Source organism: Bos indicus x Bos taurus, unplaced genomic scaffold, assembly GCF_003369695.1.
Source record: "Bos indicus x Bos taurus breed Angus x Brahman F1 hybrid unplaced genomic scaffold, Bos_hybrid_MaternalHap_v2.0 SuperScaffold_100136, whole genome shotgun sequence".
NCBI classification, from domain to species: Eukaryota; Metazoa; Chordata; class Mammalia; order Artiodactyla; family Bovidae; genus Bos; species Bos indicus x Bos taurus.
This window is the reverse complement of record NW_020867068.1, coordinates 81,912-101,124: the sequence shown is the minus strand read 5'-3', so window position 1 is coordinate 101,124 and position 19,213 is coordinate 81,912. Positions and strand designations below refer to the sequence as shown.

The following is a 19,213-nucleotide window of genomic DNA, read 5'->3' as shown; positions in this document are numbered from 1 at the left end:
TTGCCAAGAAAGGTCCATCTAGTGAAAGCTATGGTTTTTTCAGTAGTCATCTTTGGATATGAAAGTTGGACTATAAAGAAAGGTGAGCACCGAAGAATTGATGCTCTTGAACTGTGGTGTTGGAGAAGACTCTTGAGGGTCCCTTGGACTGCAAGGAGATCCAACCAGTCCATTCTAAATAAAATCAGTCCTGAATGTTCCTTGGATGGACTGTTGCTGAAGCTGAAACTCCAATACTTTGGCTACCTGATACGAAGAACTGACTCATTAGAGAAGACCCTGATACTGGGAAAGATTGAAGACGACAGAGGAAAAGGGGACGACAGAGGATGAGATGGTTGGATGGTATCACTGACTCAATGGACATGAGTTTGAGTAAACTCTGGGAATGGGCGATGGACAGGAAGGCCTGACCTGCTGCAGTTAATGGGGTCACAAAGAGTCAGACACGGCTGAGCAACTGAACTGAACTGACTCTCAGAACAGCGATGTGACCTCACTTAGTCTCAGTTTCCTCATCTGGGAAATGGGGTCAGTACTTACCATGTAGCTTGTTTCAAAGATTAGAGATAATCAGTATCAGGGTGCAGCACAGTGCTTGGTTCACAGATCTTACCCACCAGGAGCTGAGAGAAGCTATGTGCACACATAGAAATTATTGAGCAGAATAGGACAGGTCCTTCAGAAGAAATGTATGCAAAGCCTTAGGAACCCAGCAGGAAGAGAGTGAGTCCAGGATGATTTCATGGGAGAGTGTGTTTAGGCTGAGCCTGGAAGGATGGGCAGGATATTGACAGGCCATGAGAGGAGGGGCAATTCCAAATGGAAGACAAGCAGTAAAGGGAGGTTCCATTGTTTGACTCCAGAATCCCGCCCTCCTCTGCTAGGGCACTCATCAACTGTTTTAACAGTCTGCTCCATAGCATTTTTACTGTTAAGTCTCCACCATTGCTGAAGGGTCCTTGGTATGTTTCTGGTAGATGGTATCAAACCAGCTTCTTCATTTCCTAGTTTGCCTCTAATTTGTGTATCTGCTGTTCAGTGAAAATTGTTTAAATTTAACTTAGAGGAAAATAACATGAATAAGAACACTTTCCTGTCAGTGGGAAGAATTGTAATATATGCTCAAGTCAGGCTTTTCTCTTTAACCTAATCAGAAAATCCTGGCTGGGAAATTAGCCTGACTTGGATTTTACCTCAAATCCTTTAAAATATTCTTCCCATCTGGGACTTATCTATTAATAATTTGTAAAGTCAACAACACACTCAAAGTCCTACCACCAGAGTTGAAGAGAGCCTGTTTCTTATGCTTGAACTGAGCTAAGGGAAAGAGTGAACTTCAGTGCCTTTTCTAGAGCATGTTGCGATTGCTGTGCTATAATGCGATGCTATTTGGGGAAGGAAGCCAGAAAAATACATTAATAAAATTAAAGGATAAAAACTAATAACAGTTTGCAAGGACTGTCAACAGTGAAATGGAGGTCCAGAAAACAGGGGACCTGTGTGTGTCTGTGTGTCTTTGTGGCTGTCAGGGAGGGTTATGATGGAGACACTCTCTTTCTTATCCTCATGGTCACAAGCTTTGCATGTTGTGATTCACACTGTGAATGGAGTCCCCCTGTTGGATTAATGAGAAAATAGGCATCAGTCATCAGTAGCAGAGCTTCCCTTATAGCTCAGTTGATAAAGAATCTGCCTGCAGTGTGGGAGACCTGGGTTTGATTCCTGGGTTGGGAAGATCACCTGGATAAGGGAACGCCTACCCACTCCAGTATTCTGGCCTGGAGAATTCCATGGAGTCACAAAGAGTCAGACACAACTAAGCAACTTTCACTTTGACTTTCATCAGTAACAACTCAGTAAACGGTGACCCTGTTCTTCCTCATGCTCCAAACACCATGGTGCTCTTCTTACAACCCACACCCATCCCATCAGCAGGTCTTACAGACTCTACCTTCAGAATGTGTCTGGAGTGTGCTCCATCTCTCCATCCCTGCTGCTCCCACTGTGGTCCTGGCCACCATCGTCTCTCACTTACATTATTCCAGTAGCCTCCTTACTTGTATCCACCCTCACTCATTCTCCCTTACTTCTTGTTTTCTGCAAAGCACAGGAATGAGTCTGTAGAAATCTCAGACCAGGTCAGTCATCCCTTCTCCTTCTCTCCCTGTTACTGGGAGTGACCCCAGGCTCCTCCTGCTCTGTCTCTGCCCTCACTCCCCACATTCTTACTCAGCTCTGCTCTCCTGCCTCCTTGCTTGTCCTGAACCCCTTGGACATCTCCCCATGGCCCCTGTACTCGCCCATTCCTCTGTGTGGAGCAGCCTCTCCAGGTCTGCCTGAGCCCCTCCCCCTCCCCAGATCTGCTCAACCCCCTCTGAGCAGAGCCCTCACACCCCAGTGTGGACTCACTTCCCTCCTTCATTCTCCACCACCCTCCCCTCCCCCACCCCACCCCCTGAGCCGGCTTCCTTTTCCTTCTCATCCTCAGTACTTGCACTAAAGTTAATTTTCCTTATTGACCATCTCCCACTGTGGAGAGAAACTCTAGGGGCTTTGTTTCCTCATGGCTGAATTCATTGTGACCAGAACAATGCCTGGTGTATATTGATCCACAATGAATATCTCTTAGAATGGTCAGATGCATAAATGTTGTGAAAAACTACAGAATAAAAACAAAAAATAACCCTGAGGATTTTTTAAATTGTTCACTGTTATGGTTTAGCCACTATGAAATATACTCATCATTGTTGATCAAACACTGTGGGGAGAACTGATGCTAAAAAGTTAGGATGGCAGGAGGAGAACATATTTTAGATCTTTTTTTTTTTTTTCTCCTTTTCTATCTCCGTGTAGGATTTACAGCTTTTGAAGGAAAATGATCTAACTGAGATAGGAGACCGGGGAACCCCTCTGAGTGCAGGACAGAAAGCCCGGGTCAGCCTCGCCAGGTAAATGGGGTTTCAGTTGCCATCCTGCCCCTCCTCCCCTGCGGCTCCTAGTGGACGTGAGCACACAGAACCCGCTCACTGGGTGGGCCTGTGTAAAGCAGGGTCTTGCCTCTTTCCCTGGGCTCATGGAAGGAACCTGGAGTTGTTGGACACCATCATGATTCAGAGATGGGACCCAGGGAGTGTGACGTGTCCTCTCCTGATGTCTCTCTCTGTTTTCTAGAGCTGTGTATCAGGATGCAGACGTCTACCTCCTGGATGATCCACTGAGCACAGTGGATGCAGGAATCAGCAGGCACTTGTTCGAACAGTGAGTTTGCTTCTATTTTCTATCATCTCTGCTTTCCAGGAACCCTGTAGAGATTGGGTAAGAGAGCTCAGGAAAGCCTTTGTGCTTCAGGAGACTCAGCTTGCTCTGCCCTTGTGTCTCTCTCTTCCCTCCCTTCCCTCCACAGAAGATCCATTGTAGAGAAATTTTGCATCATGATGAGGTCAGGACAGGAAAATACAGAAGGTGCTTCCAATGTGTGAAGGACAGTGGGGTCTGTGCTTTAGGGAGTGAGGAATAGGTGAGAGATTTCCCTGTGACCTGCACTTGATAATCAGACACTGTGATGGGTCCAGAGCCTTGAAATAAGAAAGATGATGAATGGTTTTTAAATCACAGAGTTGGACCCAGGAATCTAGTACTTAGTGTCAGTCCCTTTTCTCTATCATGTGTTTAAGGCACATTAGAAGCAAAATTTTCGGTACTGACACAGGGCTTCTATAGAAAGGCTCTGTTGGTTTATGCTTATTATTCTGTAGGTTTGGAAATTCTTAATAAGGCCTAGAATTAAGACTAACTTATTCCACATCTAAGCATGAATTTAATGGTTTAGCATTGCTTCATGGATGCTTACTTGAATTAATACTTAGACCCATGACGTAGGGTTAGCTTGAATGTGGAACTAGAGATGTAGAATCTGGTGGAAATCTTGACTCTCATTTTTGTGTTTCTGGAGTACAAATTGCTCTTGCCTGGCCACAGAATGACTGAAGTATAACAACTCTTATGCTTTTTTTGTGAATAATGTGTCCTAATACACGCTGACTGAAGCCTCTGATGGAGTCTAGACTGGCCTTTTTGAAAGCTGCATGAGCTTGCTTTTGCTACAACAGCATCCACATCTACCCCATGGTTGCGTACCTTGCTGTTGTCCACCTTGTTAAGGTCAACAAGCCTTCCAGCTGCACTTATTAATGCCCTGCTGTGTGCACTGGGATCAATGCCCTTGCAGATGCTACTGCAGGAAACCTCTTAGTTTACAAGGAGGACGGAGAGCCAGGAGAGGGGAAGGACCCACACTGGGCAGCATAAGGGAGACTTAGGATGCCCAGCTCTCATTTCAGCCTCTTAGGAACCTGTCTCAATGTGGAGCTTGTTAAGACAGATGCCTGGCAAAAGTCAGCTGAGACAGGGTTTAGGGGTTGCTATACAGGATAGTAAGTGCTGAATGGAAGTGGATGTTGGAAAGCTCCCTGTGCTCCGAGCTGGGCAGGAAGTGCCCTGGGGGCGTGCAGGCTGGGTATATATGTGGAGGTTGAGAAGATGACCCAGTTCTCTTTGCTGAAGGAAGAGTAGAAGCACAGGAAGCGAGGCTGTGAGAACAGAAGGCACGTCCTTGCCTGGAGGAGGCGGGTTGTACAGCAGAGAGAAGCTGTTTGGGAATTCTCGCTGTCAGGTCCTGTGTTAGTTTGCTGGGGCTGTGTCTGTCCAGGCTGCTCTCACAGAGACCAGAACCCGAGCAAGTCAAAGGTGAGGGTGTTGGCAAATTTGGTGTCTGGTGAGGACCCAATTGCTGTGTCCTCATATGGTGGAAGGGGTGAGGGAGCTGTGTGGGTCCCTTTTATAAAGGCACTAGTCCCATTCAGGTAGACTCCACCCTCATGACCTGTCACCTCCCAATGGCCCCATCTCCAGTACTTTCACAGTGGGGATTGGGTTTCAATGTATGTATTTTGAGGACACAAACATTCAGTCACAGCAGGCTGTCAGAGATGACAGCGTTGGGGGAGCAGTGTGTAAATAATAGAGATTCATTTTCTCACAGTTCTAAAGGCTAAACTCTCATGATCAAGGTGTGGGCAGTTTGGTTTCTCCTTAGACCTTTTCCTTATCTTCCGATGACATCTTCCTTGCTGTGTCCTCGGACATGGTCCTCCTTCTTTTCATGCACATCCCTGTGTTTCTGTCCTTATGTCTTAGTGTCCTCTTCTAAGGACACCGGTCAGATTGGATTAGGCCCACTCTAATTAAGGGTAACAGTTACCTCTTTAAAGGTTCTGTCACCAGATTCTAAGGTTCTGGTGGTCAATGAGCCATCATATGAATTTTTGGGGGGACAGAATTCATTCACAGCAAGTCCTAAATAGCAAAGTAAAGAGACTTAAGCAGATCAGTGGAGTGAGTGAGAGAGATATGTGAGGAGCTCTGAGCTCTGGATATGAGGAGTTGGGATTCCACATCCATTAAGCAGGGGTCATGAGGCAGGTACCACTGAAGGCTGTATGTGAAAGGTGCTTAGTGTTGGGGTGATGAAAGAGCTCTGGAGATGGATGGTGGTGATGGTTACACAATGATGTGAATGTACTTAATGCCATTGAGCTGTATGCACAAAAAATAGTGAAAATGTAAATTTCATGTTATGTATATTTTACCACTCACAAAAATTACACGTTAGCATTGAGTCTTTCAGAACAAAAGACAGCAGGGCAGCTGACACATGGCATGGCCTCCCACTCTCTGATCTGACCCCCCGCCCCCTTTCCCATTCTCTTTTGATTGTCATTTGATAAATTTTCTCTTATTTAAAGCACCTAGTGGCTCAGATGGTAAAGAATCTGCCTGCAATGCAGGAGACCTGGGTTCAATCCCTGGTTCAAGAAGATCCCCTGGAGGAGGGCATGGCACTATTCTTGCCTGGAGAATCCTCATGGACAGAAGGTCCTGGCGGGCTATAGGCCATGGGGTTGCAAAGAGTCAGACACAACTGAGTGACCAACACTTTCACTGATGACTTTTCCCTTAGGAAGTGACTTGTGGCTTGTCATGAGTTCAGTGATGGGACACTAGTATTGAGATAGGCATTTCCAACCCCCACTCTTGTGGCATCATAAGTAGCTCAGCCTCCCTGTTCCCAGTGCTCCACCCTGAACTTGCAAGTGTCTGCTACCCTGTCTTGTGTGCATCTGCACAAGTTCCCCATCACTGCAAGAGCAGTTTCTGCTGGCTCTTGTGTCTGTGTCACAGGCAGGGGAAGGGAAAGTTTATTGATTTCCATGTATCAGTGTGCTGAACACAAAAACTCTCTCAGGTGTTTATAAAGGTGAGGTGTTTATAATATGTTTCTAAAGTCCTCTCCAACCTTTGGGTTTAATGACCTTGTATGTACACTTTATAGAAGCAAGCTTGTTAAGGCTTGTATACTAATCAGAACCACATTCTCTGGGGAAACTTAGGACAGGGATCACAAAGGCAATTTAGGAAATCACTCAACAGCGACTGAGAATGTTCTCAATGAGTTAGGCAATTGGACGGAACAATATGCTATGAGAGACTGTGGTTGTGTTGAAGCTTAGTCGTGGTGAATATTTTCTATAAAAAGTGAATGAATCACACTTCTACTTGCTATTATCAGCTTCCTTTAGTCATGAATATATTAATATATACCAGGTTACTAATGTTTGTGATTTTTATAACTATATTTTGTGATGATTAAGTGGGTTCTATTACCTATAGAAGGTGAGAGTCCTTAGATGAACTGATACAGTCTCACTTGGGTTCAGCCATGGAACCTCTCCTGGTTCAGCCCCACATCACCAGACCCCTGCCACCTGCGTCATCAGCTTTTCAGGTCTGTCCTGATCAGACTCCCATGCTGCTGTCTATACAGCTCACCTTCCTGCTCCAGCCCTTCATAGACCTTCCCCTGCTCTCCCCTCCCATACCCTCCATGTTCAGGAAGCAACTCCAGGTCCTCAGAGAAAAGGCTTCTTTGCCATCTGCCCCCATCAGCCTTTCCAGCTCTTCCCCACACCTATTCAGTATTCCACTGTGTTGGCTTTGTGGGGGTCCTTTCTCACCGCTGTCTATACATACTGGCCCGTCTGTCCCAGAGCCAGGGAGCAGTGTGCCAGGACACAGAAAGAAGATGGAAGACAGGACCTGCCATTCACTCCCCCTCCTCCAGGGGGTGCTGGTGCCTTCTGTTTTCCCACAGCTCTCAGTGGGTGCACTTGACCATTTATGAATCTACCCACCCCTAGAAGCTGTGATTGCAGGAAGGTGCCTCAGCCCAGCATGTTCTGTCCCAGACCCCTGCACCTGCTGTGCCTTCTTCCAGGGATATTTCCCCAGAGAGTCTCAGGGCTCCCATGTCTTCCCATCTAAGACAGCAGCCCCCTTGCTTTTTCTTCAGAGCACACATCATGGCCTGATAGTACTTTTCCTATACTCATTTAGTGTATCCCCTTTCTACATGGTGCAAAGTAATGTCTGGTTTCTTGACCTGCAATGTAAGTCAAGGGAGTGGCACCTCAGTAAACCTCTGCTGATTGAATGGATGAAGGTCTGGATTCTGAATTATTTGTATCCCTTGTACCATGGAATGTGTCTCCTCTTAACACAGCCCCTATATAGTTGGGTTTTCCCATAAGATGTTATGGAAAAACTCAAAAGAACTTTGTGGCCAACCCAATAAATAGAATTAACACAGCCCTTATATAGAATTAACAGTTAACTTGTTTCTGAATCACTCATATTTATGACATAAGTTGGAAATCTTTACTCTGAAACTTGAAAAATAGACTATCTTCTTAGAGATGGATAAAAAGCATTATTTAGGAAAAATTCAAAGTCATTAATTGGCCACTTTGTTGCAATTATTTATATTACTTCATCTCTGATGGAATGTTAGGAAGCAAACATTTTACCATTTTTGGGTTGCTCCATCTTGGACATAGAAACACATCAGATTTGATTAACACTTGCCTTCAGTGACTGTTGGCAAGTATTATGAATTAAGGAGAAATAATTCCATTAAAAGCTTTAATACTAAGTCTGAAGAGGTTTACTCAGGAATCTTAGATACAAATGCTGAAATAAGACATGTCAAAGGGAAAAATGAACCCTTTTGGACTTAATGAAGCAATGGTGTATGTATCTACATCCTGGGGTTTTGCTTCTGATCACAGACCCAGTGTTCAGAGTGTCCCCTTAGGACTTTTCTGTCATGAGTCCAAAGCACATGACTGCTCATGGTTAGGGAGGAGTGGAGAAGGGGGCTGACATTTACTGAGTGGATTGGTGGTTTGAACCGGTGGGTGAGTTGTCCTTGGCCTTGTTTTGAGATGAAGAAACTGAGGTTTTGTCACTCATCCAACATCAGGCTCATGAGAGGGACTGAGCTGCAGTCTTCTGCCTTCACACTCTCCATCTGACTCACTCACTGGCTGAGCTCTGGCCCAGGTTCCTGAGATTTGCTCTGTGAGGGACTTGGGCACCCAGAGTACCTGCTTGCAGCCCTGACTATGGTCACCAGGGCCCCAAATCCAGCTACTTGCTTCCCTGGAGGGGTTGTGGACCTTGTGGGATGAGACTGGGGCTGAGTTCCTAGGGGTCTGCATTAAATGTGAAGCAGTTGGAGAAGTTACTGTAAAAACACACTGAAGGTTGGATACTGAGGGAGGTTGTTGGCCTTTCAGGCCTGCCAGGCCTCTACTTGCCTAGGTTAGACTTAAGAAAGAGCCCAGAATCAGTGACAGACACACATATGGTTTAATGATTAGGGCTGACTTACATATGCAAAGGAAATCCTGGAAGGACATCCTATTGTTTGGGGCCCACATTGGAACAGGACATGGTGGTAGTCTTCACTCCCAGGGGAAGGGGGAAGGGGAGGGGGTAGATTACCTGTTATAGGGGAAGTTGATGTCAGGTTGGGCCATTGGTTACCATGAAAACCAGCAGAGGGTCATGTCCCTTTTGCCCCTTTGACAAGCATCGTGGAGGGTTGTGATCTGAAGCTAGAGCCATCATTATCTGGGCCCTGGGACAAGCATATAGGAAGGTCAGTCATGTAAGTAGGTGTAGGTGAAGCAGACACTGGTAGAGCAGGGGATGTATAGAGAGTAAGAGAAGAGCCATTTGGGTGGCCTGATCATACAAGGGTCTTAGGTAAGAGAACTGGTGTGTCTTTTGGCCGTTGGATGATTTCCATTGTGATTTGGGCCATCTGAATTCTGTCTTTCATTTTCATATTTGGAAGGTGTTCAATCCTTATGAAGGAAGACTGGCTTCCTGCATGGGACTGGGACTGTTGTAGAGCCTGATGGAGGTCACATTGGCATTCATTTTCTGTTTAATATTATGTGGGAAGAAGTATCTAGAAAACGCACTCTAGCAAATGTTACCAAGATTCTATTAATTTTTTGTTGTTAATGTGTATATCATAAATCATAAATAATCCCCTAGAAAATTGTCTAAGGAAAATGCACACGTTTTTATGCAACATAGATGCCTCTTTTCCCATTCCCACATAATGATAAAATATTAAGTTCAGTCAAGTTTTGGAATCTCAGTATTGCTCAATTATTTTTCATTATGAAATGTAAATTATTGTTAAGCTGAGTTTTTAGAAAAAAATATAGCAAGTGCCTCCTTCACTGGACTGTTTTTTAGAATTTTTTTTAGTGGAGTTGGGTTCACATTTGTTGCTGATAAATTTGAGGACCTACTCAGGATCATTGACATATTTGTATTTAATTTGTATTGTTTACTTTTTATTTAAACTGTAGACCTTTGCTGTGTTGTTTTTGTCTCATTATGTTTTCAGAATATGTGTTTTCAGTTTGGAGCACCCCCACTAATGTGCATTTTCATACTGTACCTTTTACATTTGTAGGTGTATTCATCAGGCCTTGAAGGAGAAGATCACAATCTTAGTGACTCATCAGCTGCAGTACCTAAAGGATGCAAGTCAGATTCTGATACTGAAAGATGTAAGTAGTTTCTAGAAGCCTGTGAAATTGCTAGCACTCAGGCATGTTGAAGGCCAGACCTCCCAGCAGGTCACTCTCCTTGGATTCATGGTAAATGTCCTCTTCTACCTCAATTTAACTCCCTCTTCTTCTCAGAGCTGATATTATTTATGTCTTTGAAGATCAATCCAAAGACCTGTAAAGTGTCACTATTAAACTCGAAGCCACATAAACACTAAAGCATATAGGAGTGCTACCACAGGACTACTGAAATATTACTGTTCTAGTGAAATTTGTCAAGGATAATGATGCTATTTTATTTATAACTTCTGTTTTCCCCTTCTACAACTTAAGTCAAAGTTTTTAACTTGGAAATTAGAGCTGCTGAGATCTGTTTGTATCCATGTGATTGTCAAGCACAATTTACCTAACGAGGATCTTGCATTAACACTAGAAGCAAAGTTGGGTAGCCAAGCACCTGAGTCAGAGACGCCCACTCTGTGGGTATGGCCAGTTGCTGTCTCCCTGCCCAGGCCTCTATGTGCCCAATATGTATGGGAGCCTGTGCAGCAGGAGGACAAGGCCCTGCCTTCATGGAGCTCCTGTTCTTATGGGGATGGATGTGACAAAGAGGGTGACATCCTGGCTGTCTCCTTGAGGAGCTGGTGCCTCATGGGATCTCAGTGACATGAAGGTGGGGGCCATGCAACACTTGGGGGAGGGGGTCTGAGGCAGGGGTCCTAAGGAAGGAGCTGACCTGCCAGGTTGGAGGAACGACAGGAAGCCCAACATGGCTGAGGAGAATGAGCAGGGGGACATGGAGGGAGCTGGTCTCCGAGCAGTGGGCAGGGGACTGGAAGTGGGATGGAAGCCTTGGATGGTTCAGAACAGAGTGATGTGATGTTGGAGTTAAGAGATTCCTCCAATGGTCACTGGAGGGGCGATAGCAGAGGCAGTTAGGAGTCTTAGTAAAGTTGAGGAGACAGAAGTGTGGGCTCAGGCTAGAGTACCAGTTTCTATAGCTGCCGTAACAAAGCACCGCAAACTGGGTGACTTAAAACAGCAGGAGTTTATTGTCTCCCTGTTCTGAAGGCTGCAAGTCCCAAATCCAGGCGCTGGCAGGGCCGTGCTCTCCCTGAAAGCTGCAGGGCAGAATACTTCCTTCCAGCCTGGGGTGTTCACCAGCCTTCCTTGGGTTCCTTGGCTTCCAGCTGCAGCACTGTGGTCTCTGCCTATGATGTCACATGGCCATTATCCCCCTGAGTCTCTTTTTATAAGGACAGTCACATAAGATCTAAGGTCACCCTGTTCCAATGTGACATCATCTTAACTTCATTACATCTTCATTACATCTACAAAGACACTGAATGCAAATAAGATCATGTTCACAGGCATCATGTTTAGGGCTTGAACTTACTTTTTGGAGGGCTACCAATCAACCCCAACTCCGAGCATGGCTGGGGATGGGGTGGAGATTAGTGAGAATATTTCAGGCTTACTGGTTGTTTGATGCTTCAGACATTGTCTTTTTTGTCTCTGGGCATCATCACCTCCATCATTACCCCTTGTCTGTTCTACAGGCCCTTGGTCAGTCAGTTCAGTTGCTCAGTTGTGTCTGACTCCTTGTGACCCCATGGACTGCAGCAAGCCAGGCCTCCCTGTCCATCACCAACTCCTGGAGTCCACCCAAACTCATGTCCATTGAGTCGGTGATGCCATCCAGCCATCTCATCCTCTGTTGTCCCCTTCTCCTCCTGCCTTCAATCTTTCCCAGCATCAGGGTCTTTTCCAATGAGTCAGTTGGTATCAGGTGGCCAAAGTATTGGAGTTTCAGCATCAGTCCTTCCAATGAACATCCAGGACTGATCTCCTTAGGATGGACTGGTTGAATCTCCTTGCAGTCCAAGGGACTCTCAAGAGTCTTCTGCAACACCACAGTTCAAAAGCATCAATTCTTCGGCACTCAGCTTTCTTCACAGTCCAACTCTCACATCCATACATGACTACTGGAAAAACCATAGCCTTGACTAGATGGACCTTTGTTGGCAAAGTAATGTCTCTGCTTTTGAATATGCTATCTAGGTCGGTCATAACTTTCCTTCCAAGGAGTAAGTGTCTTTTAATTTCATGGCTGCAATCACTATCTTCAGTGATTTTGGAGCACCCAAAAATAAAGTCTGACACTGTTTCCACTGTTTCCCCATCTATTTCCCATGAAGTGATGGGACCAGATGCCATGATCTTAGTTTTCTGAATGTTGAGTTTTAAGCCAACTTTTTCACTCTTCACTTTCACTTTCATCAAGAGGCTTTTGAGTTCCTCTTCACTTTCTGCCATGATGGTGGTGTCATCTGCATATCTGAGGTTATTAATATTTCTCCCGGCAATCTTGATTCCAGCTTGTGCCTCCTCCAGCCCAGCGTTTCTCATGATGTACTCTGCATATAAGTTAAATAAGCAGGGTGACCATATATAGCCTTGACGTACCCCTTTTCCTATTTGGAACCAGTCTGTTGTTCCATGTCCACTTCTAACTGTTGTTTCCTGAACTGCATATAGGTTTCTCAAAAGGCAGGTCAGGTGGTCTGGTATTCCCATCTTTTTCAGAATTTTCCACAGTTTATTGTGATCCACACAGTCAAAGGCTTTGGCATAGTCAATAAAGCAGAAATGGATGTTTTTCTGGAACTCTCTTGCTTTTTCGATGGTCCAGCAGATATTGGCAATTTGATCTCTGGTTCCTCTGCCTTTTCTAAAACCAGCTTGAACATCTGGAAGTTCATGGTTCACATATTGCTGAAGCCTGGCTTGGAGAATTTTGAGCATTACTTTACTAGTGTGTGAGATGAGTACCTAGTTTGAGCATTCTTTGGCATTGCCTTTCTTTGAGATTGGAATGAAAACTGACCTTTTCCAGTCCTGTGGCCACTGCTGAGTTTTCCAAATTTGCTGACATATTGAGTGCAACACTTTCACAGCATCATCTTTTAGGATTTGAAATAGCTCAACTGGAATTCCATCACCTCCACTAGCTTTGTTCATAGAGATGCTTCCTAAGGCCCACTTGACTTCACATTCCAGGATGTCTGGCTCTAGGTGAGTGATCACACCATTGTGATTATCTTGGTTGTGAAGATGTTTTTTGTATAGTTCTTCTGTGTATTTGCCACTTCTTCTTAATATCTTCTGCTTTTGTTAGGTCCATACCAGGGTCCCTTATTGCTTCTTTTGAGGACACTACCCCCATTTTAGTGCTATCAGAACAACTATTTGTCCACATGTGAGCACCCCTGGATCAGTTGGGGTCCATCCTTACTCTTTGTCTGGTTCCTCTCTAACAGCAGAAAGGGAATGGTTGCCCTCTCAACCTCTCAGAGTGTCTGCTTGGCTGCTCAGTGAAATTGCTATCCTTATACCACTACTTGTTTCCTTGTGTGTCTTATAAGTACTATGTAGAAAATGATAATTTAATTAAATAAAGCCCTTGAATTTTGCCTCCCAAGTGGAACAAGGCACAGTATATCCTGAATAATTTTCTAACTCTGTAGAATAGACGGTACCCAAATGGTTCATTGAGTTGCTCACAATGGACCACCTCAGGAGATAGGGTGAGAGAGGTCCCAGCTAGGCTCCTGGGGCACCTTCTTCCATCTGACCTGCCTTAACCAGAGATGCCCTCCTCTATTTAGTTTTGCATCCAGTGATTTTTTTCCCTTATATTTTGTTTGACACTGAGTGAAAGAGCTGAGTCTTATTTCCTGGGGTCAGAATATAGTGAAGACATCTGCACATTATTTTATATGACTTTGTAAGAGAGGGATGAGGATGAGATGGTTGGATGGCATCATCAACTCAATGGACATGAATTTGAGCAAACTCAGGGAGATAAGTGAAGAACAGGGAAGCCTGGTGTACTGCAGTCCATGGGGTCACAAAGAACTGGACATGACTGAGCAACGGAACAACAATAACAAAGGGAGGAAAACTGCAATGATGCGTCACATGTGTTCAAAGAAAATGATTAGATTGACTGTAACTTCAACAGTTGCCTGAGTAGAGGATACCTGGTTGACTGCTTGTGACTGGTTGTTCTTAAGTTTTGTTTTTGCTTTTTGTTGTTGTTGTTGTTAGATATGAGTGCATTGGTTCTTAGGTGTTGGTTTGCTGGCATAGGAGGTCAAGGATTTAGAGCCACCTCAGTCTCATGGCCTCTTTATTTAAATACTTTGGCAGGTGGAATATTGAATTTTCAGTTGGGAACTTCCTGCATTTGTGGAGAAGTGGTAAAGACCAGGAAGATAAAGCTCATGGGGTCTCTGTCTAGGGCTGGTTCCTACATGTCTTTCTCCCAGTGGGGCACATGATACTATAACAATGGTCTGTGAAGATTTGATAAAAGACTGTTACCTCTGGAGATGTGCTGTGGCCACATCTGTGTCAGCCTTAAGTTTCTTTCCTGGAATATCTTCCTCAATTAACTGTTTGTTTGCATTTTTACATGATGCTTCTCTCAATTTCTGTGTTGTCAAAAAATACTGTTCTGATACTTCTACCCACATCTGTAATTTTAGCTTCCTTGAGTTCCCATGGTAGTTATGTCAATGGCCTCCATTTTTAAAACATGAACACACATTCCTTTCATATCCCCCAGCACCTAGCATAGGGCTTGACAGTGAACACCATGCTCATTTCGCAACTTGGAAGAAAAACTATGACCAATCTAGACAGCATATTAAAAAGCAGAGACATTACTTTGCTGACAAAGGTCCAACTAGTCAAAACTATGGTTTTTCCAGTAGTCATATATGGATGTGAGAGTTGAACCATAAGGAAAGCTGAGTGCTGAAGAATTGATGCTTTTGAACTGTGGTGCTGGAGAAGACTCTTGAGAGTCCCTTGGACTGCAATGAGATCAAACCAGTCAATCCTGAAGGAAATCAGTCCTGAATATTCATTGGAAGGACTGATGCTGAAGCTGAAACTCCAATACTTTGGCCACCTGATGTGAAGAACTGACTCATTGGAAAAGACCCTGATGCTGGAAAAGATTGAAGGCAGGACAAGGAGACGACAGAGGATGAGATGGTTGGATAGCATCACTGACTTGATAGACATGAGTTTGAGCAAGCTCCGGGAGTTGGTGGTGGACAGGAAGGCCCAGCATGTTGTAGTCCATGGGATCGCAAAGAGTCGGACATGACTGAGCGACTGAACTGAACTGAATTAGATTTGTTCACTAGAATTCCAAACCTAGAGATAATTTTCTTAAGAAAATAATAATTTAAGACTGGTTAACTCTTCTTATTTAGTATGTAGATTGGATTAATATTATCAAATGCAAATGAACTGCTCTCAAATTCTTTATTTTAGGGCAAAATTATGCAAAAGGGGACTTTTGCTGAGTTTCCAAAGCCTGGGATAGATTTTGAAGATATTCTTTTAAAGAAGGAGAATGAGGAGGCTGAACCATCTCCAGGTTCAGGAATTCCCACTCTGATCTCCGAGTCTTCAGTTCAGTCTCAATTGTCTCCCAGACACTCCTTGAAAGATGCGGCTCCAGGGGACCAAGATGTAAGTTTCTCATCCTGCAACCTGCTTTGGTTTGTCTGCTCTTGGTGGCCTCATGGACCTTCAGTCTGCTTCTCTCATGACATCTTTGTTTATCCCAAAGAAGATCCTAAGATTCCAAGCCTCATTCCATGGAATTGGTAGAATTAGAAGAGCATGAAGGAAGCAAGCCTGCTTGGTGTTCTCCTTTGGGTGTGGGATGGAGAATCTTATGGAGCTCAGTTTTGGGTGCACTGCTATGAATTTCCAGCTGTTTGTGGCTCACACTGATATGAGAACTCATCAGTTTAGCATAGTTACATCCTACTTGCTCTGGTGGCTCCTGACTTCTCTTATGCATCCAGAGGTTTAATGTGAAGACCCCCTTATATTGAGTTTTTCTGTGACCACATTAAATCAGCTACTTTTCCTATATGTTGGAATATTCTGGCACTGCAGGTGACTGATAGTAATATTTTGCCCCTTTGTCAGATCGTTTGTTGTAGGCCAGACTCTTTAGAGTTAGTTCTTGTCTTCCTTTTTTATTACCCTTTGAGACCTAGAGCCACATCGTATTCACCTTGAATGCCTAGTGCTCAGCATAGAGTTGAGTACATCTTTGGTTCATGTGACTCTATAATGCATTCTAGGTCCTACAGACAGAAATGAAGAAAAGCACTAGCTCTCTCTTAAAAACATACACGGGTAATCCTTGGTATCCAAGCCCACAATATCCAGGAATCTGGATGATTCCGATAAATATTCAGATTAGTTGCTCGCCTTCTACACTCAGGAATCACTCCCTGAAATTCAGGAACTAAATAGATTTGGGTCATATGCTGTCCTGTGCTGTCCAGACTCACATTATTTCAACTTCCTGTGTGAACACATTTTACTGTGTTTGTCTAGGATTTTGAGCATCAAGTATGTTTTATGTTTTTATCATTGGAAGTGATACATGTCATTTAGAGGGATCTGTTAGTGCCATATTATTTTGTATATTATTTTGGAAGAAGCTCCTGCATTTGTACTTGAATCAGGTAGTTTTGCTTGTGCTGAGAGTCATGATCGACTTTGCAAAGCCACCCAACAGTGAATAATTTCATGCAAATGATGTCCTTATTTCTTTTTTTTCCATATATATATTTAATTATATATATTTATATGTATTTTATTACAGGTTCTTTTCCCATATAGGTTATTAAAAATATTAAGCAGAGTTCCCAGGGCTATATAGTACATCTTTGTTGTTCATCTATTTTTTTATTTTATTTTTTATTATTTTATTATTATTATTATTTTTAACTTTAAAATATTGTATTGGTTTTGCCATACATCAACATGAATCCGCCACAGGTATACACGTGTTCCCCATTCTGAACCCTCCTCCCTCTTCCATCCCCGTACCATTCCTCTGGGTCGTCCCGTGCACCAGCCCCAAGCATCCAGTATCATGCATTGAACCTGAACTGGCGACTCGTTTCATATATGATATTTCTAATAGATTACTGAGAGTAGGATGGCTGGGCCCAAGGGTAAATGCATATGTGGTTTGGCTAGACATTCCCATACCCTGTTCTGTAGGAAACGGACCATCCTGCACTCCTACGAGTGTATGAGATGTGTCTGTTTCCCCACAGCTTTATAGTGGAGGGCATTGTAAGCTTTTGACATTTGGGGATTCCTTACTTAAAATTTTGTTTTCACTGCTATTTTCCCTCCCAGACTGAAAATATACAAGTTACATTACCACTGGAGGACCGTTCAGTTGGAAGAGTTGGTTTTAAGACCTATGAGAATTATTTCACAGCTGGTACTCACTGGTTTATCATCATTTTCCTTATTCTAGTGAACATCACAGCTCAGGTAAATAAGAACATTTATTTTGGTTTGTCCCCTCTTCTTGGTATTTATATATTGTTGATACTGTATTTATTTTGTTTATTAATATTATCATTTTAATATGTATATTAAGAGATTTATTTCAGAGAACTGGCTCATGAGGGTGTGGGATCTAGCTGGTGAATGTGAAATCAGAAAGGCAGGTCTGCAGGCTGGAATCTCAGACAGGAGTTGACCCTGCCGTCTTGAGGCAGTGTCTTCCTCCTCCAGGAAGCCTCAGGTTTTGCTCTTCAGGCCTTTGACTGACTGGACAGGGCCACCACAGTGTTGAGGGTGATCTCCTCTACTTCAGTTCTGAGGATGACGTGAACCCACATCCATAAAACACCTTCACAGCAACATCTAGACAAGTGTTTGTTTGAACCACTAGAGACTGGCTTGGTCAAGCTGACACAGAAACTTGATCATCACAGTTCCTATCAAACTTTTTTCTTTGAAAAATTCTGACTTTTACACTGTTGTTATTATGCTTTGCAGTCCATTTTGGTTTGCATTGAATGAATCTGTGAGGAAAATAAGTGAGGCTTACTGGTGTTGTTTATATATAACAGAGAGATTCTAGGAAGAAAAAGAATGTCTTGTAAAGATATTAAAATGTAGCTTGCCCTCTCCTGACCTGTGGGTCATCTAGGGTATGGACTTGGTACAGACCTGAGTGGGAAGGACAGTCTCCATGTTCTGGAGCCTTTCTATCTCCCATCCTAGTGAGCTGGGTGTGAAGGCTCAGTGATGTCAGTGTGTGAGTAACTGTTGTTTCCTGCTCCAGGTTGCCTATGTCCTGCAGGACTGGTGGCTTGCATACTGGTGAGTGATTACTCCTCTGACACAAAGGGCTGTGAAATCTACAGGAAGCCTCACTTTCCCACAGCAGGGGGGATAGGTGGGGCTTGTTCAGATTCTTCTTCTGACTCTCACATAGTTTCTCTGAAAAAGAAGTAAAGTTCTGGCTGGTGGAGTGAGACTCTCCCCATATTTCACCCTTAGCAGGTTGCTCACAATCTTGAGAGCTGAAAGTTGTGATTTAAATGGAATTTTTATAAGGTACATGGGCTCATGGCCCAGTGAGCTGGGAACCATTTTACACTGTAAAACACATGTCCTAAATCAAAATTAGGTTTTTTGCTATTTACCTAAATTCTATCTAGAGCATAATATTTTTTCTTTTTCTTCCCTGTTCCTTAGGGCAAATGGACAGAGTACCCTATATGTCATGGAATATGGAAAAGGAAGGGTAATTGAGATACCTGATCCTGATTGGTACTTAACAGTTCACTCAGGTAAATCATCTGGTCTGTTACATGAGAGTCTGAGGTATTTAGGAGCCTGTATGAGCAGCTAGAGCTCCCAGGAGTAATTCAGTAATGTCCTAACAGATGAAGAGTCTGAATCGCATTTACTCCGTGAATTAATTAGAATGATGATTTTGAAAATCTACTAGGAGAACTCTTTCTTCTAGTGCATGAAGATTCTTAATTTGCTCTGTACTGGATTTTGGTAGTTAAACCAGAATTGCATATTGAGAAAATCAGCCACTGGAAATATGTGCTACTGTCTGTTATAATATGTTGTTTTAGCTAAAACTTACATCATTATATGAATGGGCAAGGGGATTAGAAATGGATTCCCATCCTGTTGTTTGGATTGTTCCAATTCTTTCTGAATAAATTGTGGCTTTTATTGATCCTGAATGAAATCCTCTGGCAGCAAGTGTCCCAAGTAAAAGTGTTATTCCCTCACAGGTATGCAAACTCCTCTTCACCACACTCCTCATCTCTTGGGTTTTACTGCTTAAG

General features: G+C 43.6%; 1 protein-coding gene across 1 annotated transcript in view; it reads left to right on the top strand.

The window, feature by feature from the left end:
- The window catches only part of LOC113888449 (multidrug resistance-associated protein 4-like), a gene marked incomplete at its 5' end in the record, with an annotated part of 89,538 nt that overhangs the window by 8,748 nt on the left and 61,577 nt on the right, over positions 1-19,213 (top strand). The window contains 7 exon segments of the mRNA XM_027535576.1: positions 2,857-2,951; positions 3,175-3,261; positions 9,896-9,992; positions 15,342-15,542; positions 17,244-17,384; positions 18,187-18,224; positions 18,603-18,697. Coding sequence (XP_027391377.1) covers positions 2,857-2,951; positions 3,175-3,261; positions 9,896-9,992; positions 15,342-15,542; positions 17,244-17,384; positions 18,187-18,224; positions 18,603-18,697 — 754 coding nt within the window.